General features: G+C 34.9%; 2 protein-coding genes and 1 long non-coding RNA gene across 5 annotated transcripts in view; 1 reads left to right on the top strand and 2 right to left on the bottom strand.

Annotated features, from left to right (window-relative positions):
* Nucleotides 1-1,153: 1,153 nt before the first annotated feature.
* On the bottom strand, nt 1,154-3,871 carry LOC116197672 (GDSL esterase/lipase At1g29660-like). The gene is made up of 5 exons (XM_031527869.1): nt 3,504-3,871; nt 3,007-3,131; nt 2,140-2,385; nt 1,755-1,989; nt 1,154-1,617 (listed from the first exon to the last, which is right to left on the bottom strand). Exons 1-5 carry the CDS (start codon nt 3,748-3,750, stop codon nt 1,397-1,399), a joined length of 1,074 nt encoding a protein of 357 aa, XP_031383729.1. The 5' UTR covers nt 3,751-3,871; the 3' UTR covers nt 1,154-1,396.
* Nucleotides 3,872-9,129: 5,258 nt separating this feature from the next.
* LOC116193597 (GDSL esterase/lipase At5g45670-like) overlaps nt 9,130-25,605 on the bottom strand; it is a 34,623-nt gene continuing 18,147 nt past the window's right edge. The window contains exons 8-9 of the mRNA XM_031522339.1: nt 9,488-9,722; nt 9,130-9,350 (exon numbers count right to left, since the gene is read on the bottom strand). Of these exons, the coding sequence (XP_031378199.1) occupies nt 9,130-9,350; nt 9,488-9,722 (456 nt within the window). The remainder of the gene's footprint in view (nt 9,351-9,487; nt 9,723-25,605) is intronic.
* LOC116197676 lies at nt 23,820-24,724 on the top strand. Of its 3 annotated transcripts, XR_004155078.1 has the most exons (3): nt 23,820-23,973; nt 24,073-24,115; nt 24,473-24,724. It is a non-coding gene; the product is annotated as an uncharacterized LOC116197676 (long non-coding RNA). The 3 variants fall into 3 exon arrangements; XR_004155079.1 differs by having other exon boundaries at nt 24,053-24,724; XR_004155077.1 differs by having other exon boundaries at nt 23,820-24,115.

The following is a 25,605-nucleotide window of genomic DNA, read 5'->3' as shown; positions in this document are numbered from 1 at the left end:
AATTATATTTGATTCCGCTACAAACCTACAATAGAATGTCGCTTTATGTCTTTATATTGGTGAATAAATCGCTTTATGTTTTTAAATCAAAAGCACAGATCTAATGGTCTTAATGACATCTCTTGTAAGCACTCTTTCCATCTTTGGAGACTTGCTTGTAAATGTCTCTCTAGGTTTACGAAATGTGGCAATCCCTGTCTGTTTTGTCAAACCAATTCTGATAACTTTGCTCACCTTTATGGCAATTGCACTCTTTATCATGATGCTTGGAGGAAATCATTTGGAACTTAATCTCTTATAGTATTTACATCTCTTCGCTTGAGGAAATTGTTCAATTTCTTATGAACAGCACCGCACCTGCTTGTTTTGCTCTGTATGCATGGCGGTGTTAGTGCTTTACCTGCTATGGAATATAAGGAACAATTATATAATATGTGCATATAGCAGGAGCAGGGGCCGATGTTTCCCGATTCTTACAAGGTCCTTCAAGAGCCTATAAGGAGCTCTCTTAGCACTCAACTCTGCTCGCAGGTTCATAAAAACATCAGCACATACAGCCTACCCGAGCCGGCCACCCGCACCTGACTGGATCATCATCAAAACTGACGCCTCATTGAGCTGCAATAAAGCTTGTATTGCTGGAGTCACCAAAATCAATGGCTCCATCATTCTATCCTGGTGTGCCCCCTATTATCACAACAGCAACCCTCCACACTGAAAAAATGTATTATGTGTAATGGGTATACCACGTGATATTGTGTCACAAGACAAAAAATTTTACTTTTGTGAACAATAGTTTTGTTTGTGATATTTCTAAAAACCAATAGGTATTGGTGAAATCTTATAGACTTGTAACATTTCGACATGGTATACCTCTTACATATAAGACTTTTTCCCATGGTGAGGCACACGCTGTCCTGCAGCCTGGTGATTTTTCTATTCTTTTTTTTTTTTTGCTTTTTTCGGGTGGAAGGTTTTTCTGTTTGAGTATAATGCTGCAGCGTCCAAAATCGACAGTTCAAGGTCAGAGCCAAGCCAACACTCGCGGGATCTAGTCCGACACATTCAAGATTGACGGCACCTAGTGACCATACTAAAATTAGAGAATATTGCTAGTCCAACTCATTCAAGATGAACATAATCTTCTAGAGCGTACGACCCCAAACATGTTCTCTTTAGATTACATTCAAACGTGATATTCATTAGATGATTGTTACACACAAATAAATTTAATAGCTCAAATCGAGCCACACTTGATAGCTAAAACAATTAATGTGAACCATGCCAGCCGATTTTTGTCGACCCAGATGACTTATTTTGCCTGGTATGAAGGAACAGACTTACTTTTAATTAAAGGAATGTTCTACAACTAATATTTGATGTAGCCTTGAATTAATTATGGGAGCTGCGCGAGTTGTTTGATGCCATAAGGAGAAGCATCTGATGGTAAAAGCCTGTCGTATGCTCTTGTCGCAAAGGCTTTATTCACCACTTCCGTAGGATGGAATCCATCAAAGTATGCATACAATCCTCGAAGAGGGCAAGGTGGGCGACCTTCAATGCAGATGCCCAGATTTTTCACCAGCTCGCAGCAGGTATCTCGAGGATGCAGAAAAGCTAATAGAAGGATAGAAATTGACGTTAAGAGAGCAGCTAATGCGGCTTTCAACATGTTGAAGAATGAAGTGCAACATAATATTATGCAACAAAACTCCCGTACACCAGCCTGTGCATTGCTACTGAAATAAACGTACCTAATAAAGGGGCGCTCGTGATGGTGATCGCGGTGGTATCTATGTAAGTGAACTTGGCACAAGTTAATTGTCTGTTCAAGTCATTGACAAGGGGTAGCAACTTGTTGCTGAATAGTTGAGCCGCATCGTCCACCATCGAAGAGTTTGCACCAAATCTATTCTTCATTTCTGGGACTTGTCCTATCAGCCCAACACCAAATATAGCCACCTTTCTTGCTCCATAGGAGTATAGACGCTGACATATTAATGGAAATTTTTTTTAAAGGAAAGAAAAAAAGATATAATTGAATGGCAATAGTTATAAAATGTTGCATTTGGTCCCCGAAATTTCTGGTAACCAGGTAGCATCTTGCATAAAATTGTTATTTGATTTTCGAGATCTCACCTTGAGTTGCTCAGAGTACTGCTTCACAAGCACGTCCGCATACTGTTGAGGAGTATACTCTTTACTGGTTGGATAGAATTCAGGCATGAAATAGTTATTCATGTAGTCATTATTTCCAGTTATAACTATGTATATGCATTTTTCTAAGTGCCCTTTTGCTGCAGATTCGTTCGAAGAAATGCTGATGATTTGGGAGACTATGCTGAAGTGATTCTTCAGTTGCTCATTCAAGCTCACTCTCTCACCCTGAAAAAATAAATAAATAAATAAAACAGAGATAAATGTGGCATTTACAAAGCAATACAACATTTTACAGTCAGCAAAGCTTATTGAAAGATCCGATAATTGTGGCCAGCAAGACGAGAATATATATAATTCTATTGAGAGATTAGTCAATACTTTTTTCTTGGGTGAGAAGATTAACCATATATCTTTGATATGACATCTCCTCACGTTGGCTTTCTTTCTTTTCACTTTCCCTTTGGGTGGGTGCATTGACTTTCTTTATTAAACTATTTCGGGTTTTCCCATATGTTCCTCGCGCCACGTTCCTCAATTATAAACAAAAAAGGAAAAACTGAAATAAACAAAAAAAGCTATTTGATTATTAGATATATGTATAATTAATCCGACGTCTCTCGGAGATATCTAGACAAAATTGTTACTTATAGCCAAATAGTGGCTTCATCTATAATTTAGTGTCCTATTTTCGTCACGATCTCCAGAATTGAAATTTAAGGAAGTAATGTAAAGATTTAAATGCACATACGTCGCTTCCCGTATACTAAATATAATGGTTAAATACTTATTTAAGCAGCATTAGGTGCATTTGATCCCAAAATCTGAGTTATGGACTGTGCTATGTACCTGTTGCATCCCGGTTTCATCCCGAATTCCTGATGCAGATGATGCATAATTCACTCCCTTTCGTACGTCTGCTCCCGTTAAATTCGTAAAAGGTGGAATGAAGTGATCAAAGCCCAAAAGTTCACCTGCGCATATCTAACCGAAAACTGATCACTTTTCAATTAATCTTGTCTCCACTACTGACATTCAAGAATTTGTAAATGCGCAACCTTCTAATACAATATTTATTCATCGCAGCCAAGAGCATATATCTAACATTAGCTTTCCATACAAGTCATATCTTACAACTAGTTTAAGTTAGCTCGACATTTAGGTGCAGCAAAACACATATTATTGCAAGAAGATCTGTTAATGTTGATGCAAAACTAATTGATAACAACTCAAAACAATTCGCATTTCATCTAGGATTTGGATCAGATCCAACACATGTATATACATGTATATCAAAAATCATAAAGGCGTCATATTATATAAAACATAATTAGAACAAAGGAGACCTATAACATCGGCAACGGTGCGTCCATTGGTGAACCGCCCAGTAGGACCCTTAGGAAAGTCCAGTCCATAAGGATAGTAATTCGGTCGGGCTAGTGTATTGAGGTTGTTATTATTGCCACAGTCGGCGAGTGAGTCCCCGAAGATGAAGTAACAAGGAACTTGCGGTGCTCCTTGAACAAAGTCGTGGAGACACTGAGTAAAGAATAAAAAAGCAAGAAGAATTCTTCGCATACTGTCGAAGCCCATAGAAGATGAAGTCCTCAAGAGAGATCACACATTAAGTGGAAACTTTGAGAAAGTTAAGAGGTTGAAGATAATAATAAGAGGAGCAAAATGATCTCCATGCATATTCTTAGCGAACAGATGTTGCTGGGGGGGGGGGGGGGGGGGGGGGGGGGGGGGGGGGGGGGTTGGAACTGCTAGAAAAGATGTTGCTATTTGTAGGCAAATGCTTGAGCTTTGAGAAGAGCTAGAAATGGAAAATTCTCGAGAAAGGATTCAATGGAATGGGACCCACCCTCAATCTGAAATTAAAAAATCCAAATTCAACTATTAAATATTATTAATGGGCTAATATTTCATGCCCTTTATTATTTATTCCTCGATCAGGTTCATTTCCCACATATCACCTTCCCAAGAAAAAGTATATATATATATATATATATAACTCTTCAAGTCCGGAATTCAATTTTTACTGGTGGAACTCCAGTACCTTTTAGTTTTATTTTTCCTTTTACCTTCTAAACCTATGACCTTTCTTTTACAGAAATATAATATGACTTTAGAATTAGATAAATTTTTTGTACGTTCTAACAAAATCAACTGCAGAAGGGCACACTTATGCCGCCATTACAAACACCAAAAAAAAAAGGAAACAAGAAAAAACTACAGAAGGGCATCTTTCTGTTTGGGGTCCATTCAAGTTTTATTGAGCAATTGTGGAAATTACACATGGATATGCAATTTCAATGGGGATGTACAGTTGCACCAGAAAATGAAATGGTGATTTATAGCTTCTGATCGGATAGCGATTAGCTGGGAAAGGAATATAAATATGTTAATTTTAGATGGAGAGTAGCGTCACTACGTAAGAGTTTGGCCAAAAGTCGAAGTTGAATAGATTCAAATTGACAAATTTGACTAATTGGGGTGTAATAATTGATTGGTTCCCACGTGTGTGCAGGCGGATTGTTTGGGGCATGAACTACTTTCTGTTAGACACAAATTGATAAACAACAAAAATCTCATTGTTTCCCACTTTCATGCTCGCTCATGCTTTTAACAGTTTTAACTTGATATATAATATAATATAATATATACCCATATCTTCAGTTAGGGCACGCTATATATGGAGAAGACATGTTATATATTCTATACTTGTACACAGATAGTTGTGCAACAGAACGTTCCACGGGCTGCTTTGACATAATTAATTTAGAAAAATACTAGTGTAGTATATGGCCTTTCTTTCCATCACTTGCGTCTGGACTCTTTTCCATCCCTACACTCTTGAATATTCTCGGTCATCGCGACCCTCTCGGCTTTGAGTCTCATCTGTTACCTCCCTATCTCTCGACATTGACCTTAGAATTTATTACGGCCGTTTATTGCACTTGAACTAATAAAGTAATTTTTAAGTCCGAAAATTAAAATTAATTTTGAATTACAATTAAAATTCTGAGCCGTAGCACTGATGCCAGTACTCTAAACCAAAAAGAAGAGAATTATAGACAAATCGAGAAGCAGTGCACCACAAAAAGTATTTCACAAAGGTGAGATTTGTATATATGTATAGATAGATCAACAAATTAAATAATTTTTAATTTGGTTAAAGCGGTGCAATTCGGTTCAGTTTAATATCGAAATATCGAAATATAGAACTGGATCCGTCTCGTTCACGGGCAAGACCGAATGTTGACGAGAAGATACGTGACCGAAAATTTATGAATAGTCAAAACATCAAGAGTAAATCTTAAAATAATAAAATATCCGACGTTTGTACGGTCATGATTGTATGTTATGGTATCTAAACCCCACACTTGAGGGTAAGCCCAATATAGGTACGTATATAAATAGTAAGCCTTCCATTAATTGAGGGGCTAAGAGAAAAATTCCAAATGAAGACATGCGCGGGAGAATCCGATTCTCTCTCCTTCCCCTCCTCAACTTCTCCGTTCATCACTGGCGCGGCTACCGCTCCTCCCGCCGGCAACCGAAAACCACCACGCCAGTACCTCAACTGGCTTTGACTACATCAATTTACAAGGTCAATTACTACGGTCTTAGTTCAAGATTTTCTTAAACCATCAAAATGATATATACCGACACCTTGTGTATATTATCAGTTTGAACTATTTAATATCCAAAAATACAATAAATCTCAATTAGTTTAGATTTGAACTAGGTCAATTCACCAAGGGGTGAACCTCTCTCAATCGTGAATTTTATATATTTACAAGACGCAAACTCAAAGATTTTTTTTTTGGTAGATAGAAGGGCACTGATACACCTCCTAAACAAGCGACCTCTAGAAACTGCATTTTATAATGGCAAGATCAGCTTGTCTAGTCATTGACCCGATTTCAACAGTGAGTGCCATTATCTTTTTTCTTTTTGAGTGTGTACCCAGGTATCCAGAAGCTCATTGGCCCTGACTAATTCAATTCGAGCCGGTTCGGCCCACTAAGAGATAAAATTATCCCAGCGGGGATTTCTCCATGTGTAAGACTCGAACCTGATACCTTATTTAAGACAAACAAGCGTCGAACCGCTTGAATCAACTCATGTTGGTTGCATTTATCTTTTTAAAGACTTAGAAATGTGCGTAACCATTCAAAAACTCGGTAAGTGTAATTTAAGTAACTCATAGCGCGATATTTGAGAATTTTATGGTTTACCAGCTTGTTTTTATAGTTTGTTGAAAGCTATATAAGTTCGGATGAATATTAAATTTGTTTAAATTATCGGAGCTTTTTTTTGTAATATAAATTCTACACATAACTTTGGAATTAAATGAACTTTTTGTAAGTTATAACAAAGTCTTCATTTTGGGTCCAGTAAAGTTTATAGCTCTTATATGAGGAAGGATCTTAATACAATAATATAGTATGCCAATTCAGAATCAAGAGGTCCAAAATTCATTCTTCATCAATGGGACTTATATTGTCTTTTTATTTTATTTCCGTTCTTATCATTGTAATAGACTCATGACCTCCCGTATTGACTAGAATGATCATGGCAGGGTTGAAAAGTATCTTTATTTGGCCTTCAATTATATTTTAGTTGTAATGAACTAGGATGCCTTGGTTACAGACTCAAATCAATAATGACATATATTGTTATTATACTAGAGAGGAGGACTAGTGAGGGATAACTTTTCTCTTTCGAAAATATATCCATTGCAGGGATATATGAAAAATTAGTAGTCAATGGATTGGAGAATAAATTTGTAGGTGCAAGTTCCCTTTTTCATCACTAAGCTTAGGAAAACTTCTTTTAATTTCTTTCTCCCTCTTTTATTTCTCCTCAAGCTTCTCTCTCCATCTCGCTCTTGGCACTCTCTATCTCATTTCGCATTCTTATTTCTCTATAAATTTAATTATTAATAATTGATTTTTATTAAAAATATGTCTAATAACTTAAAGCCCAAAAAAGTCTTATATAAACCAACGAGGATAGTTTTGCGCTTATTCCTAAGGCATATGGTTCGATTCGGGGTAAAATTACTGTTCACCGCTTTCATCAGTTCAGGGATTTCAAAGCCCGTCCCCGAGAGCTGTAACCAAAATAAGTAAAGAAACCCGACCCTTATGGTTACGGATTTTTACGGTTCGGTTCTCGGGTTACCCGAGAAAATTATCCGAAGAATCTACATTGTTGGAAAAATCGAAAAAAAATCAACAAAAACTTAAAGCAAGAGTAAGTGACCTTTGTTGATTAGGTAAGGCGAAAGAAAATGAAAAGAAGAAAGGAAACAAACCGTCGTGAGCTTGAAGAGCGAGGGCGAAAGCGTGACTACAAAACATAGGCGACACTCATTGAGAAGGAAGATGAGGGTTTGCGATTGCAACAAAGAATCGAAGAAGTGAGGACAGTATAAGGTTTTGATGAGGGCTCACTGTGCAGTGGGTTATAGGCAAGCTAGTGGGCTCATTGGGCTAGATTGAGAAAATTAATCATAAAGTAAACTTGGGGCGGGTCCGGGTATTCCGAGTTAAGATTTTGAAACCCATCCCCATCCCCATAACCGAAAAAGACAGAGGAAATCGAACTGAGAACCGAACCATAGTCTAACCAAACTGAAAATTTGGGGCTAGTAAAGGTTGTTCGGTTTTTTATCAGACCTACTTATTCCTCTTAAGTAAGGTACGGGTTTGAATCTCTTATGGATAGAGAAAATCCTTTATTGAGAGTGTTTTATTCTTTCATGGGTCGATCTAACTCGAACTAAATTAGCTGAAACCCATTGGACTTCCAGGTACCATAGTATAAAAAAAAAGCCTTGTGGAATTAATTCAAAAACAAATCTTTTCAAACCAAAAAGAAAAGAAAACGAAGATTTACATGACAAAGAAAATATTTATGTCACACCATGCGTAATGCGATACAAATCTAATTATTACAAAATGACTTCCCATTAATTCATCTTACATATCAACATTACAATATGACTCTTTATATCCTAAAAAATCCAATACATTCCCCAAATACAATAATCTTTGCATTCCAAACTATATTCCAAGAATTCAGATAAACAAGTAAGCATATACAGCCTACCTGAGCCGGCTACCGGCACCTGACTGGATCATCATCAAAACTGATGCCTCATTGAGCTGCAACAAAGCTTGTATTGCTGGAGTCAACAAAATCAATGGCTCCATCATTGCTATCCTGGTGTGCCCCCTATTATCACAACAGCAACCCTCCACACTGACAGAGAATGTATTATGTGTAATGGGTATATATACCAGGTAGTATTGTGTCAGAAGAGATAAAAATATTACTTTTGCGAGCAATAATTTCTTCTTTTTTTGTGATATTTCTAAAAATCAATAGGTATATTGGTGAAATCTTATAGACTTATAACATTTCGACATTTCGACATGGTATACTTCTTACATATAAGACTTTTTCCCATGGTGAGACTCATGCTGTCCTGCAGCCTGGTGATTTTTCTTTTCTCTTTTCACTTTTCTTGGGTGGAAGGTAAATTGTTTGAGTATAATGCTTCAGCCTCCGAAATCGTCAGTTCAAGGTCAGAGCAAAGACGACACTCGCCGGATCTAGTCCGACTCATTCAAGAGTGACGGCACCTAGTGATCATACTAAAAAAGAGAATATTGCTAGTCCGACTCATTCAAGATGAACATAATTTTCTAGAGCGTACAACCCCAAACATGTCCTCTTTAGATTACATCCAAATGTCATCTTCATTAGATGACTGCACATACAGATAAATTTAATAGCTCAAAGCGAGCCACACGTGATAGCTAAAACAATTAATGTGAACTGCACTAGCCTATTTTTGTCGACTCAGATCACTTATTTTGCCTGGTATGAAGGAACGGACTTACTTTTAATTAAAGGCATGTTCTACAAGTAATATTTGATGTAGCCTTGAATTAATCATGGGAGCTGCGCGAGTTGTTTGATGCCATAAGGAGAAGCATCTGATGGTAAAAGCCTGTTGTATGCTCTTGTCGCAAAGGCTTTATTCACCGCTTCCGTAGGATGGAATCCATCAAAGTATGCATACGATCCTCGAAAAGGGCAAGGTGGGCGACCTTCAATGCAGGTGCCCAGATTTTTCACCAGCTCGCAGCAGCTATCTCGAGGCTGCTGAAAAGCTAACAGAAGGATAGGAATTGACGTTAAGAGAGCAGCTAATGTGGCTTTCAATATGTTGAAGAATGAAGTGCAACATAATATTATGCAACAAAACTCCCATACACCAGCCTGTGCTTTGCTACCAAAATAAACGTACCTAATAAAGGGGAGCTTGTGAGGGCGATTGCGGTGGTGTTTACATAAGTGAACTTGGCAGAAGTTAATTGTCTGCTCAAGTCATTGACAAGGGGTAGCAACTTGTTGCTGAATAGTTGAGCCGCATCGTCCACCATCGAAGAGTTTGCACCAAATCTATTCTTCATTTCTGGGACTTGTCCAATCAGCCCAACACCAAATATAGCCACCTTTCTTGCTCCATAGGAATATAATCGCTGACATATTAATGCAAAAAGTTGTTTTTTTAAAGGAAAGAAAAAAAGATATAATTGAATGGCAATAGTTATAAAATGTTGCATTTGGTCCCCGAAATTTCTGGTAACCAGGTAGCATCTTGCATAAAATTGTTACTTGATTTTTGAGATCTCACCTCGAGTTGCTCAGAGTACTGCTTCACAAGCACGTCCGCATACTGTTGAGGAGAATAATCTTTACTGGTTGGATAGAATTCAGGCATGAAATAGTTATTTATGTAGTTATTTATATGCATTTTTCTAAGTGCTCTTTCCCTGCAGATTCGTTTGAAGAAATGCTGATGATTCGGGACACTATGTTGAAGTGATTCTTCAGCTGCTCATTCAAGCTCACTCTCTCACCCTGAAAAAAATAATAATAATAATAATAATAATAATAATAATAATAATAATAATAATAACAATAATAATAATAATAATAATAATAACAGAAATAAATGTGGTATTTACAATGCAATACCATGTTTTACAGTCGGCAAAACTTAAAGATTGCAACCACCAAAATGTTGATTTAGTGATAAGCAACTTCGACCCCTGTAAGGAAGAGAATGTTAGTTCGACTCTGGAAGCGTACTTGTTGGCAGAGAGAATCACCTTTCATGCTTGATCTCACAGAATTGCGAGAGTAATGACTTCCATAATTTTACTCATAAAAAAAAACTTAAAGATTGCAATATGAATTGCAAAGCTTAAAGATTGCCCTCTTACTTAATTGATAATCTAATACTATCCTTTTTCGATGCATACGCTCAAGTACCCAAACAATTCAATTCGAAGCTAATGGTTTTTTTTTTAATATTGTATCCGGATAAATCCTGTACCCCTATCATTATATGTGTTAGGGGTGAGAAAATCGGCTCTATTTAGCAGATCAGGTTCACATCGATATTCTCCGTTTTGGTAATATGTTTCCACTCAAGAAATCCATCTATGAATATATTCTATGTTATCTAGCAATATTCTATTGATATCTCCGTGGGATATTACGTTATCTCTAATGATATATTTGATAAATAAATCTATATGTTACTGGTAATCAAATATATTGTCTAGATTGCAATATCTTGATATCGATAATTCAGACACCTATAAATACATCTCTAAGTATCACTAAACTCTGTGTTCAATTCTTTACATTTCTTCAATATATTCGCATTTAAGCATCGGAGAAAGAAATCATGATTTCCTTCTTCCCCTTTTTGCAGGTCCCTCGTGGATACTCAAGGCTTGTAGCCTGCACGTAATCAAGGTTTGAAAATTGAGATCCTAACAATATCAAACTTAAATGATTTGTCTCTTTCATAGAATGCCCCTGCTACAAATTATTCAATTGATAAGCACTATTAGATTAACAATTAAAATAATATATTTCAAGCATTACTAATCTATACTCTCTCACGTCCCTGTCTTCCCTATATCGATTTTCCTCAGTTCCACAATTCCTTATTTTTAGTTTTATTTCCCCCTACCTTTCTCGGCATATTTTGTGCACAATTTTTTTTACATATCTTCTTTTGTCTTTTTGCATTTTCATTTAAATTTTCGATGAACGATGGACTAAATATTCCAAAAAGTGATTATTTTGTTAATTATACCATTAATACATATATATATATATACAAACTATTTATCTCTCCTAGATCAATTATATTAACAAAGGACCTTCCTTTGTTGTTACTTTCCTTTCCCAAAACGTCCTTACAAAAATAATTTCAAATAATACAAACCATAAAATAAGGGTTAAAATTATAAATTAAAGAAATAATTACCACATCCAATCCCTTTTTTTCCCCTCTCTCCCTGCAAGCCCGTTGGCCACTTCTCTTCATCCTTCAGACTTTGGGCAAATTACAAAAAAAACCCAAATTTTGTAAAATGTCTCAGTTTTGTCCTAAATTTTGCTTTGTAACAAAAAAAACCATAAGTTTTCTAAAATGTCTCAAAAATGACCTCCGTTATAACTTCCGTCAATTTTTGCCTACGTGTGACCTACGTGGACTGTTAAAGGGACCCACTAGCCTACGTGTGACCTACGTGGACTGTTAAAGGGACCCACCATCAGCAGCAAAAATTGACAGAAGTTATAACGGAGGTCATTTTTGAGACACTTTAGAAAACTTATGGTTTGTTTTGTTACAAAACAAAATTTAGGACAAAATTGAGACATTTTACAAAATTTGGATTTTTTTTGTAATTTACCCTCAGACTTTTAATAAATATAATTGTTTTTAAAAATATTAAAATTTCTGCATGACATTATATCGATTGGATTTAGTTATAATTATTCTTATAATTTTTTAATTTTAATTCATATTTACTTTTAATTTATTTAACTTTAAGTCATAGTTACTTTTAATTTATAAATTATGCATATACCGTCAATTAACTGCTAATTAACTAACAATATTATAATAACATTTCACTCAAAGTGTGTACGATTTATTCCGCGCTTAACACGGTTAACCTCCAAAAGTATTTTAGTTACTTTTGTAAGTAAATGTATATTATTTTGCTTTAAAATTGATTCAATTTTTGCATTTTATAATTAACTTCTAAAATTGTCTGCACAATTGCGAACGGTTAGACAAGAATCTCACCAAATGTGTATATGTATTTACCATCAAATTAGACCTATATAGGGAACAATGATAGTACTGATGAAATAAAATTCTACAGTTTAATGTGAGCTTCTGTGGTTAGTAACTCGATACAAATCATATGACTAGAAAGATGCATCAAGATTCATTTATGTGTACTGGCTTGCTCATTTCATCAAAATTCAATCCTTGAAAGATGCATGGACAATGCTTATATCCATTTGCATGTACATAGGCTATTCCCTTTATCTTTCTTAATAGATATGGATCAGGTCAGAAATTGATATTCCCACAACTAGTGCATATATATTTCACAAGAATTTTTTCGGATTATAATGGAGGCCAATACCATATATAATAAGGAAATAAAATACTTAATATGGGGACACAGATAGTTCTACCATGAGAATCGACGAGGGGAGACTAAAACCTAATATGAAATCCTTAGGTTTAAAATACCTAATATGGAAATAAAATACCTAATATGGAAATAAAATATGGAAATACCTAATATGGACATAAAATACCTAATATGGAATCCTTTCCCACAACTAGTGCATATATATTTCACAAGAAATTTTTTCGGATTATAATGGAGGCCAATATCATATATAATAAGGAAATAAAATACTTAATATGGGGACACAGATAGTTCTACCATGAGAATCGACGAGAGGAGACTAATACTTAATATGAAATCCTTAGGTTTAAAATACCTGATATGGAAATAACATATGGAAATAAAAAACCTAATATGGAATTCTCACCCCGTTTGGTTTTGCAATCGAGTTTTTAAAATTTTAAATCTAACTTTAACTCAACTCACTACAGAACAAAAATCAATAATATAAATATTACTTTTCCATTTTTCTTCAATTTTTTAATAATTGAATTCAATATTAATACTAAATTATCTCAACTATCAATTATATTGTCCATAAGTCAACGGCACAATCATTATTTTCCCTCAAATATTCATTACTTTTTCACATTTTTTCTCATAATTCAACAATACAATCATTACAATCATTACAACCCAATTAAAATCAAAATTCAACTCAACTTAACTCTAAAATCAAACAATCCAATACATATATATTTCACAAGAAATTTTTTTGGATTATAATGGTGGCCAATACCATATATAATAAGGAAATAAAGACCTAATATGGGGACACAGATAGTTCTACCATGAGAATCGACGAGATGAGACTAATACCTAATATGAAATCCTTAGGTTTAAAATACCTAATATGGAAATAAAATATTTAATATGGAAATAAAATATGGGAATAAAATATGGAAATAAAATACCTAATATAATGTTTAACCATATGTTCCTCTCGCCATGTTCCTCAATTATAAACAAAAAAAATTCAAATAAACAAAGAAGCTATTTGATTATAAGATATATGTATAATTAATCCGACGTCTCTCGGAGATATCTAGGCAAAATTGTTATTTATAGCCAAATAGGGCTTCATCTATAATTTAGAGTCTTATTTTCCTCATGATCTCTGGAATTGAAATTTAAGGAAGTAATGTAAAGATTTCAATGCACGTACATCGCTTCCCGTATACTAAATATAATGATTAAATACTTATTTAAGCAGCATTATGTGCACTTGATCCCAAAATATGAGTTATGGACTGTGCTATGTACCTGTTGCATCCCGGTTTCATCCCGAATTCCCGATGAAGATGATGCATAATTCACTCCCTTTCGGACATCTGCTCCCGTTAAATTTGCAAAGGCGGAATGAAGTGATCAAAACCCAAAAGTTCACCTGCACATATCTAACCGAAAACTGATCACTTTTCAATTAATCTCGTCTCCACTACTGGCATTCAAGAATTTGTAAATGCGAAACCTTCTAATACAACTATTATTCATGACAGCCAAGAGCATATATCTAACGTTAGCTTTCCATACAAGTCATGTCTTACAACCAGTTTATGTTAGCTCGACATTTGGGTGCAACAAAACACATATTATTGCGAGAAGATCTGTTAATGTCGATGCAAAACTAATTGATAACAACTCAAAACAATTCGCATTTCATCTAGGATTTGGATCAGATCCAACACAAATATACATGTATATCAAAAATCATAAAGGTGTCATATTATATAAAACATAATTAGAACAAAGGAGACCTATAACATCGGCAACAGTGCGACCATTGGTGAACTGCCCAGTAGGACCCTTAGGGAAGTCCACTCCATAAGGATAGTAATTCGATCGGGCTAGTGTTTTGAGGTTATTGTTGTTGCCACAGTCTGCGAGTGAGTCCCCGAAGATGAAGTAACAAGGAGCTTGCGGTGCTCCCCAAACAAAGTCGTGAAAACACTGAGTAAAGAATAAAAAACCAAGAAGAATTCTCCGCATACTGCCGAAGGCCATTGAAGATGAAGCCTTCAAGAGAGATCGCACGTTAAGTGGAAACTTTGAGAAAGCTAAAAAAGTTGAAGTTAATAATAAGAGGAGATGACAAACATATATAGCAACTCATGAGAAGGCGGGGGCGGGGGGTTAGGGTTTTAGGATTTTAGGGTTTGGGAAAAGCTAGAAATAGAAAATTTTCCAGAAAGGATTCAATGGAATGGCGCCCACCCTCAATTTGAAATTAAAAAATATAAATTCAATTATTAACATTAATAAGGTAATATTTCACGCCCGTTTATTATTTACTCTTCTATTAGGTCCATTTTCCTCATATCACCTTCCTAAGAAAAAGCATATATATATATATATATATATATATAACTCTTCAAGTCCGGGATTCGATTCTCACTGGTGGAACTCCAATACCCACGTGTAATAATTGATTGGTGCCCACGTGTGTGCAGGCGGATTGTTTGGACATGAACTACTTTCTGTTAGACACAAATTGATAAACAACAAAAATCTCATTGTTTCCACTTGCATGCTCGATCATGCCTTTAACAGTTTCAACTTGATATATAATATAATATATACCCATATCTTCAGTTAGGGCACACTATATATGGAGAAGACATGTTATACAGTCTAGAACGTTCCACGGGCTGCTTTAACATAATTAATTTAGAAAAATACTAGTACAGTACATGGCCTTTCTTTCCATCACTTTTGCTTCTGGACTCTTTTCCATCCCCACACTCTCGAATATTCTCGGTCATCGCGACCCTCTCGGCTTTGATTCTCATCTGTTACCTCCCTATATCTCGACATTGACCTTAGTTTTTATTTGTTTATTGACATCCTAAATTTTTTCATTGCATTGAAAAGCATGACATCTAAAAGCTCAATATCCAATCCATGAACTTTGGAAAACCAAAGCCTTTATTGGTCGGCTTTTATTCATCTCAAATGATTTTTGTACAAAAGATAATTATGATATGGATAAGGATTAGACCAAAAGAATTGGTGATTCTACAGCCGTTGGCATCCAAAAACAATCATCACTATTATTTTATTTCTGACCATCATATCTTCTTACATAAAATCCTAACTATACACGTGTCTTAAATTATTTTAGTTTAAGATTCAGTTCTGACGGTTTAATTATCCATATTTTCAGCCATATACATCTAGTCGTACAATTGAATAATTTAGTTTCTTTACTTCCCCTATTATTTTCTGCATGTAAAGATTCGCAGATTATTGAGCCCATACATATTGATTTGAATAACAGCTGCTATGTACGTACTAGCCATGATCAAGCGTCAGAAGCATGACGCTTTTGCTTGAGATAAAAAGATGTTAATGAAGTGGGATATTGATATTGTTGTATGCTAATTAAGAGATCTCAAGAGAAATATTGATCCATCTTTATTTGAGAGGTAAGCGGGTTGCTTCGATTAAGCTCAATATCTATATTTTATATTATTGGTAGAATTTATTAAGGCCGTTTATTACTCTTGAACTAATAAAGTATTTTTTTAAGTCCGAAAATCAAAATTAATTTTGAATTAAAATTAAAATCTGAGCCTTATCACTGGTGCCCGTACTCTAAACCAAAAAGAAGAGAATTATAGACAAACCGAGAAGCAATGCACCACAAGAAGTGTTTCACAAAGGTGAGATTTGTATATGTGTACAGATAGATTAACAAATTAAATAATTTTTAATTTGGTTGAAGCGTTGAAATTCAGTTCAGTTTAATAAATATTGAGCTGCATCCGTCTCCTTCTCAGGCGAGACCAAATGTGGACAAGAAAATATGTGGCCGAAAGTATATGGATAGTCAAAAAATCAGGGGGAATCTTAAAGTAATAAAATATAATACGCTTGTACGGTAATGATTGCATGTTACGGAATCTGACGGTCAATAATAAAATAATTGCGGTGGTTGTTTTTTTGCACCAATCACTGTAGCATCACCCCCAAGAGAATAAGGTCGGAAATTGTTTTTACGGACCCAATGGGCTCGGCCCAAGGTATCTAAAGCCCACACTTGAGGGCAAGCCCAACATAGGTACGTATATAGATAGTAAGCCTTCCATTAATTGAGGGCTAAGAGAAAAATTCCAAATGAAAGCATGGGCGGGAGAATCCGATTCTCTCTCCATCCCCTCCTCAACTTCTCCGTTCATCGCTGGCGCGGCCACTGCTCCTCCCGCCGGCGACAGAAACCACCAAGCCAGTACCTCAATTGGCTTTGACTGCATCAAGTTACAAGGTCAATTACTACGGTCATTGTTCAAGATTTTCATAAACCATCAAAATGATATACCGACATATCGTGTGAATTATCAATCTGTACTACTTGATATCCAAAAGTACAATGGATGTCAATTTGTTCAGGTTTGGACTAGGTCAATTCATCAAGGGGTGAACCTCTCTCAATCGTGGATTTTCTATATTCAAAAGAACCCGAGACCTTTTCTTTCCTTTTTGGTAGACAGAAGGGAAGATGCACGGATACACCTAAACAAGCCACCTCTAGAAACTGAATTTTATAATGGCAAGATCAGCTTATCTAGTCATCGATCCGATTTCAATAGTGAGTGTCTTTATCTTTTTTTTTCGGTGTGTATCCAAGTATGTGGAAACTCATCAGTCCTAACTAATTTAATTCGAGTCGGGTATATCCACTAAGAGATAAAAATTCTTCTAGCGTAGATTTCTCCATACACAAGACTCGAACTCGAGACCTTCCTTAAGATGATTAAGCGTCGAACTGCTTCAATCAACCCACGTTGGTTGCCTTTTATCTTTTTAAAGACTAAGAAATGTGCGTAACCATTCAAAAACTTGGTAAGTGTAATTTAAGTAACTTATAGTGCGATATTTGCGAATTTTATGGTTTGTCAGCTTGTTTTTATAGTTTGTTGAATCAGACAGGTTTCCAACTGGAATATGATAAATCTCTATCTCTTAAGTTACATTAAATAATTGTTTGACTTTAGCTTTTATAGAGATTCTACATGAGAGGTAATTAAAAGAATATATCTCGCACAAAGGATAACGTGAAGGGTGCACTTATTTATAGAAGAGCGGAATACAATAGATATTAGAGATTTCACACAATCACCCAAAACAACATCAAATTAGATATTTTGATAACCTTTATTATTTCGAATACTCCCCTCAAACACATCGGGTGAGATCCGACGTTGAACTTGAACATCATCTGAGTGAAGCACGTCGTGAGGAGGCCCTCGGTGAAATCAAATGCAGATGCGATGACTTGCATTAGAAGCTGCTTCCCAAAGTTAAAAGATAGCAACCAAACGTTGATCTACTGAGCTGGGCTTGTTAGAAAGTTGGGCTGTGATGGGCCAAGAGATGTGGGCCTGCATGAGATGAGGCACTGGCGTTGCTGGCGATGGGACTCCGTTATTTATTTTTATAACTTTTCTTCATGGATATGGGACTCCATTATTTCTTATTATAACATCTCTTGACATTTTTCTGTACAAGATCATACAAATTTGAAAATAATGTGAAGACTATGAAAAAGTACGAAAAGTGATATTATGTGTACTGCTCCATGCAGTAATGAGATCGTATATCTAATTATATGTAACTCGAATTTATGCAAAGATAACCGGAGTAGCAGTCCTTGACGATGACCTCAACAGAAGCCGTGGAAATCAGTGGTGCGCCATGTCGACCTTCAAATATTTCCACATTTTAGAGATAGAGGTCAAGGAAAACAAATAATTTATGTGAGTCCAATCTCAATTAAATTTGAAAGCTATACAAGTTCAGATGAATATTCAATTTGTTTAAATTATTGGAGCTTTTTTTGTAATATAAATGCACACACAACTTTGGAATTAAATAAGCTTTTTGCAAGTTATAACAAAGTCCACAGGGAGTGGACTTCTTCCTTTTGGGTCAGTAAAGTCTAATATAGCTCTTATATGAGGAAAGGATCTTAATACAATAATATAGTATGCCAATTTAGAATCAAGAGGTCCCAAATTCATTTTCTTTCCTATCATTGTAATAGATTCATGGATCTCCCATATTGAGTAGAATGATCATGGCAGTGCTGAAGAGTATCTTTATTTGGCTTTCGATTATATTTTAGTTGTAATGAACTAGGATGCCTAGGTTACAGAGTCAAATCAATAATGCATATATTGTTATTATACTGGAGAGAAGGACCAGTGGTGTATAACTTTTCTCTTTCAAAAATATATCCTTTGCAGAAATATATGAAAAATTAGTAGTCAATAGATTGGAGAATAAATTGGTAGTTGCAAGTTCCCCTTTTCATCACTAAGCTTAGGAAAACTTCTTTTAATTTCTTCCTCCCTCTTTCATCTGTCTCCTCAAGCTTCTCTCTCCATCTCGCTCTTGGTACTCTCTATCTCATTTCGCATTTTATTTCTCTATTAATTTAATTTTTAATAATTGATTTTTATTAAAATATGTCTAATAAGTTAAAGCCCGAAAAAGTCTTATATAAACCAACAAGGACGGTTTTGCGCTTATTCCTAGGGCTGATCATGGTTCGGTTCGGGGCAATTTCGGGGTAAAATTATAGTTCACTGCTTTCATCGGTTCAAGGATTTCAGGACCCATCCCCGAGAACCAACCGAAATAAGTAAAAAAAACCAACCCTTACGATTACAAACTTTTACATTTCGGTTCTCGAGTTACTCGAGAAAATTATTCGAAGACATCTACGCTGTTGGAAAAAATGAAAAAAAATCAACGAAAACTTAAAGCAAGAACAGGCAATCTTTATTAATTAACTAAGGTGAAAGACAATTAAAAGAAGAAAGGAAACGAACCTTCGTGAGCCTGAAGAGTGAGGGCACAAGCATGACCACAGAGCAGAGGCGACACTCAATGAAAAGGGAGATGAAGGTTTGCAATTGCAACAAAGAAGTGGAGGAGTGAGGATAGTCTAAAGTTTTGAAGAGTTTTGATAAGGGCTTACTGGGTAGTGGGCTATAGGCAAGCTTAGTGGGCTCATTGGAATGGGTTGAGAAAATTAATTATAATGCAAATTTGGGGCTGATCGGGCTATTCGAGGTTATGATTTTGAAACCCGTCCCCATCCCTATAACCGAAAAAGACAGAGGGGATCGAATCGTAATCGTAATCTAACCTAATTGAAAATTCAGGCCGAGTAAAGGTGGTTTAGATTGGGTTTTCGAGGCAGTCGATTTTTTTTTATCAACCCTACTTATTCTCCTAAAATAAGGTTCAGGTTCGAGTCTCTTGTGAATAAAGAAAATTCTTGATTGGGAGTTTTTACTTGTTAATGGGCCGATTTAGCTCGAATTGAATTAGTCAGAACCCATTAGACTTCCAAATACCATAGTACACATAGGAAAAAAAAGTCTTGTAGAATTAATTCAAAAACAAAACTTTTAAAGCAAAAAAGAAAAGAAAACAAAGATTTACACGACAAAGAAATATTTATGTCACACCATGTTATACAAATCTAATTATTTCAAAATGACATCCCATTAATTCATCTTACATATCAACATTACAATATGACTCTTTATATTCTCAAAATCCAATACATTCCCCAAATACAATAATCGTTGCATTCCAAACTATATTCCAAGAATTCAGATAAACAGGTGAACATATATTCACAAAATCCTTAACATCTATTAAAATATATAAAAGCTGACAAGCGCTTATGAGGATTTGTATTTTCAAAACCCTCAACTTGTGATTAATCGCCTTTTGGATTGCTTGGAGAATTTAATTCTTCAAAGAGATTCATGTATTTATCCATAGGAAGCTCAACCGTGGATATATATCTTTTCATGTTGCCAAGTTCATGCACTTTGTTATCATATTCAACGAATTTAATTTCTATGGCTGGGATTCATGCATTTCAATTTTTAATTCTGATTAAATCAATTTTTTCTATATTTTATTTGTAATAATATTCATTGAATTTTGAAAATATGTTCATATTATTTGTAGATATCAATATATAATTGTGAGTCTTTTTTGAAAAATTAAAAGCTTTCTTGATAATTTAAAATAACTCATCAAGATACGTTATTGTTTTTTGAATTCGACGCACTACATTTCCTGTAATAAGTAGACTTAAAATTCAGCTTATAAGTGTCTTTCTTTTTTCTTTTTTCTTTTTTAGTTTTTTCTACACATTACTCTCACACGATATCTCTGTTAGGTAGATTTAATGCATTTATATTTTTTATGCACTAAATTTCCTATAAATAGTAGAATTTAAAATTCAGTTTATAAGTCTTTTATTTTATTTTTTTGGTGTTTCCTACACCTTAATATTATACGAAATATGGGTAGATTTAATGTATATATGTATATGTGTTGTTGTATTTCCATAAAACTATGTATACTTGTTTATCATGTTTCACTCACAATTCATGGTGATAAATCTACTCAGTACATAATTTCTTTTATTTCTATTTATTAGTGTCACATGCATTGATTTTATATATTTGATTAGAAAAGAATTGATAAAATATTATCGCACAATATATGGGTATCCCCTAATTTTGAGTAAACTAACAATATTCAAACCAAACAACCCCTTGCTTTATCTAGGATCTAGGAGTCATTTCTTATTAATGAATAAGATAAAACGGTAAACGGCAAAATTGACAGTAGAGAATTCTCAATGGAAGGTTCATGAGAGCATTCTTTGAAACTCTTGGGATCACAGAAAGGGACAGAAAGACCACTCAAGATGAGGGGCTTATTTAAATTAAATTGAATTACAAGGACTTAATGTAATAAATTTCAGAGTTGAGGACGAGATCTCTAATTTATTTGCTTTTTTTTTTTATTTTACGGAAGAGTATACTAACACCACTAATTTCTTTTACAGTGGACACGAGCCAATATCTTTGTCATTGGATTTCAATAGAGAAACCTCGGCCTAGCGATATTTATGAAAAATGATGATTTACCACAAAACTCGATTGCACCCTAGGAATAGGATCAGTCCGTAGCAGTTTGTATTATTTCCGAGCCGGCCAATTCATTGAAAAATTCAAATTTATAATTTAGAAATTATATTAAACAAACAAAAAGGTCCGAATCAAATTAATTAAATAATAAATAAAAATAAAAAAGAAAAAAGAAAAAGAAAAAGAAAAGCCCTTTACCCTAGAAAACCCAATCAGATCAATAAAAAAAATTAAAAAAGGCAAAAGGTCAAATTTGGTCATCAATCTTTAACTCTTTTTCTATTTTAGTCCTAAACATTTTCTTTGACTGGATTTCGTCCTCAATCTTTTTCGCGCAGTATGAGTTCGGTCCTTCCATCCACTTTCCCTAACATTTATATTCGTCAAATGAGAGTGCGCCACGTGTGCGACAGATCACTGCTATTTTAAACCGGTTATTATAGAGCAAATCCGATTCTTTTTTTAATCAGAACCGTAAACCGAACTAAGATATTTCCAGTTTTGTTATGATTCCAGCCATCGCTTCTCTTTCATCGTCTCATGCATTAACAGATGGCTGGAATCCTAAAAGAACCGAAAATATCTTAGTCCGGTTTCCATATCTAATTAAAAAAAGTATCGGATTTGCTCTATAATAACCGGTTTAGAATAACAGTGATTTGTCGTGCATGTGGCGCACTCTCATTTGACGACTATACATGTCAGAGAAAATGGACAGAATTTTGGACGGAATGACTGAACTCATACCGAGCGAAAAAAATTGAGGACGAAATCCAGCAAAAAAAAAGGTTTAGAACTAAGATAGAAAAAGAGCTAAAGGTTGAGGACCAAATTTGATCTTTTCCCATTAAAAAAGATCCCTAATTGACAATTCAATCGGTGTACCCATCCTTCGAGAGCCTCTTCCCATGCGCACCCCATTAAACAAAAAAAGAAACCCTAATTACAATTCCTCTACAGACAGATCGAATCAAACCACAATCACAACTCCATATAAATATATATATATATATATATATATATATGAAAATAAAGTGCCGAACTAAATTTTTACACCACCACATTATCAAAAATAAAAAAATGGAGCTCTCTCACGATGCTACGTCGTCATTTATATAGTAAGGAAATATTTATCTACGGGAGAAATATATATTTGTAATAGTTTCTTATTTTATCTATGTAGTGTAATATATAGATTATATCCATATATGGCCCCATGGAATATGTATATGAATACACAAGGCAATAATATACAGTGGAATATATACAATGAAATATATTTCAATTAAGGGTATATTAGTGGAATTAGGAAAAGTGGAGTATACAATGGAATATATTTTCAATAAGCGCACATTAGTGGAATATACTCTGATAAGGGTACCTGAAATATTTAATGTAATATAGTCCATCATTTAGATATATCGTAATATTACTTAACTATACTTCTAGTCGAATGTTTTAACAGATGAGAATTTTTTAAATAATTATGCATATATATTTGGTCGTCTAGCACTAAGATTCATACCTGAAGTTAGCTTTTTTCTGCTCACGCAGGTTTGAAGTTAGGTTTCTTCTTCAGTTCAACGAGGTTCATAACATATTTATTATTTCATAAATGATTTCATTTATTGCAGGTAAAATAATATTTCTTTCATTGATTTTTTTTTTTCACATTCATCAAGTTTTCCTATTTTCATTAAAATTATTCAGTCATTCCACCGCATTAGAATTTAGTTGTTATTTTATACTATTGCGATCTTTTCAATTATTATGAGTTGGCACTACCTATTCATTAAGCGTTTAGATAGTTGTCTTACTCATGATTGTCAGAATCGCGATTCGAATCATAGAATCGTACGATTCTAGGATTCGAAAGGGAGTCACCGATTCCGATTCCACGGGATGAGTCGGGACGGTACAATCGGTGGTGAATCAGACGCTGATTCGCAGAATTGCAGAATCGGACCGATTTTGCGATTCTGGGTTCAGGCCAGAGTCGGGCCAAGCCCAGGCCCAGAAGCTGGCGAAGCCCAAGCCTCAACACTTTTCTTTTTCCCTCTCTTCCCCCTCCCTTTCTTCTTTCTTTCCAATCGGGTTTTCCGATTTTCCCCAATTTCTTCCATGCTTCTAGTCCAAGCTTTGACCAGTTTGCCCTAAATCTTCGAGTCTTCGACGAGTTCTGCCCTAAATCTTCCAACCAGCTAGCTTCTCCGCTTTTCCAAGCTTTGATTGGACCGAGCTTCAACCAGGTACGATAACTTCTCCGAGTTTCGATTCTTAGCTCTAATTCAACCTGTACTCCGAGCTTCCACCTGTATTCTCTCTTAGGTACCTTCTCCAAGTGGCAGGTACCTTCTCGACTGTTCCGAGCTTCGACCGGGGGCAGGGCAGGTATATTACCTTCTCCAAACTTCGATTCTGAGCTCTAATTCTCCCTTCCCCAAACTCATGCTTGCTCGATTGAGCCGATTTTGTACTCTCTCTCTCTCTTTCTCTTTGTAGCCAGTCTATCTTCGATTTTGGGCAGTGGGTAGTGTATCTTCGATTCTGTACATATAGATGCTTATGAAATATAGTTGTAGCATATAGGTGTTTATGAAACATATTTAGTATAGAGGTACAGTGGTTACCTTAGCTTTGTTCTTTTTTCTTTGCATATATACTTCTGGAGATGGGTTTAGTTCTGTTAAGAGGTTCTAGAGCAGTGGAGTGGTCTTGTTATTTTCATTTAACATCGCTCCTTGACAGGTTTTGAGAAAAGTAGATTCTTTGAGGAAGAAGGTGATTTCTTTTGGCAAGGTACATGCCTCTCATTGTGCAAAGGTTAATCCCCAGTCTGTACATATTTTCAGAATATCCTATAACCAGTTTAAATTTGTTACAGATGCCTTGTGCTTTTAAGACTTATTATTGATTTGTGGTCTTTTTTTGAATGAACAATGATTGATTTTTCCTGCTCAGGAAAGTATGATACATATATATATGTTATTTTTTTAATTACAGGTAGAATCTTACGATTCATGATTCAATTCTACTATTCACAATTCTACGACTCTCGATTGATTTTAGGTAGAATCATGATTCTGACAACCTTGGTCTTACTCCTATTGTATTATTTGGTTTGAAGAATTTTCTATTCTATTGAAGAGCTTTGATTATTATGTAAGATGCAAATTTTGTTAAGATGACCATTGTGATTGTGTAAGCTATCAAACATTGAGTTGAATATAATATTGATAGTAAAAAATAATTATATTATAATATATATTTATTGTCATTATCATAGAGAAAAAAAATTATATTCTTGAATAGGTGTTTTCCTAGTTGTTTGCTTTCCTAAAATAATTTAAGATTTGCATTTTCTTATACTTGAAAAATGGGCACAGCACTTCCTTTTTTCACAATATAGTTAGGATAATTTCATTCTTGATAAAATATAGTTGTTTGCTGAACTCACTTTATTTTTAAGTGAAACAATTTTAATGCACAATATATTTTTCTTGAATAAAATTTCATAATATACTTAATTTTAAATATTACTTATTGTTAAAAAATCTTTCCCACGCAATGCGTGAGTTGTCACCTAGTTAAACATTAGGCCCAAATAAAAACACTAATTAAACATTATTGATCGATTTCGGGTCTCTTCCCTCTCTGCTGCCTGCCCGCGCCTTGCATCTCTGACCGATGCCTTCATCTATGGGGACTTGCTTCTGTTGATGGGGTTAGGCAGTACTAGAATCCATCGATTTCAGGAAAGAATGTTCTTCAGATCGATCCATGAGGAAGCTACTAGTGTCCGGGTTGATTCAGGAACAAATTAGGGGCCGATCATGCACAAATTGCAGCTGGGTCGTTCCTAATATGCATGGGTTGCACCA

Source organism: Punica granatum, chromosome 2 (assembly GCF_007655135.1).
Source record: "Punica granatum isolate Tunisia-2019 chromosome 2, ASM765513v2, whole genome shotgun sequence".
Taxonomy (NCBI): domain Eukaryota; kingdom Viridiplantae; phylum Streptophyta; class Magnoliopsida; order Myrtales; family Lythraceae; genus Punica; species Punica granatum.
The sequence above is the reverse complement of the archived record's forward strand: the minus strand, read 5'-3'. Positions and strand labels throughout refer to the sequence as shown.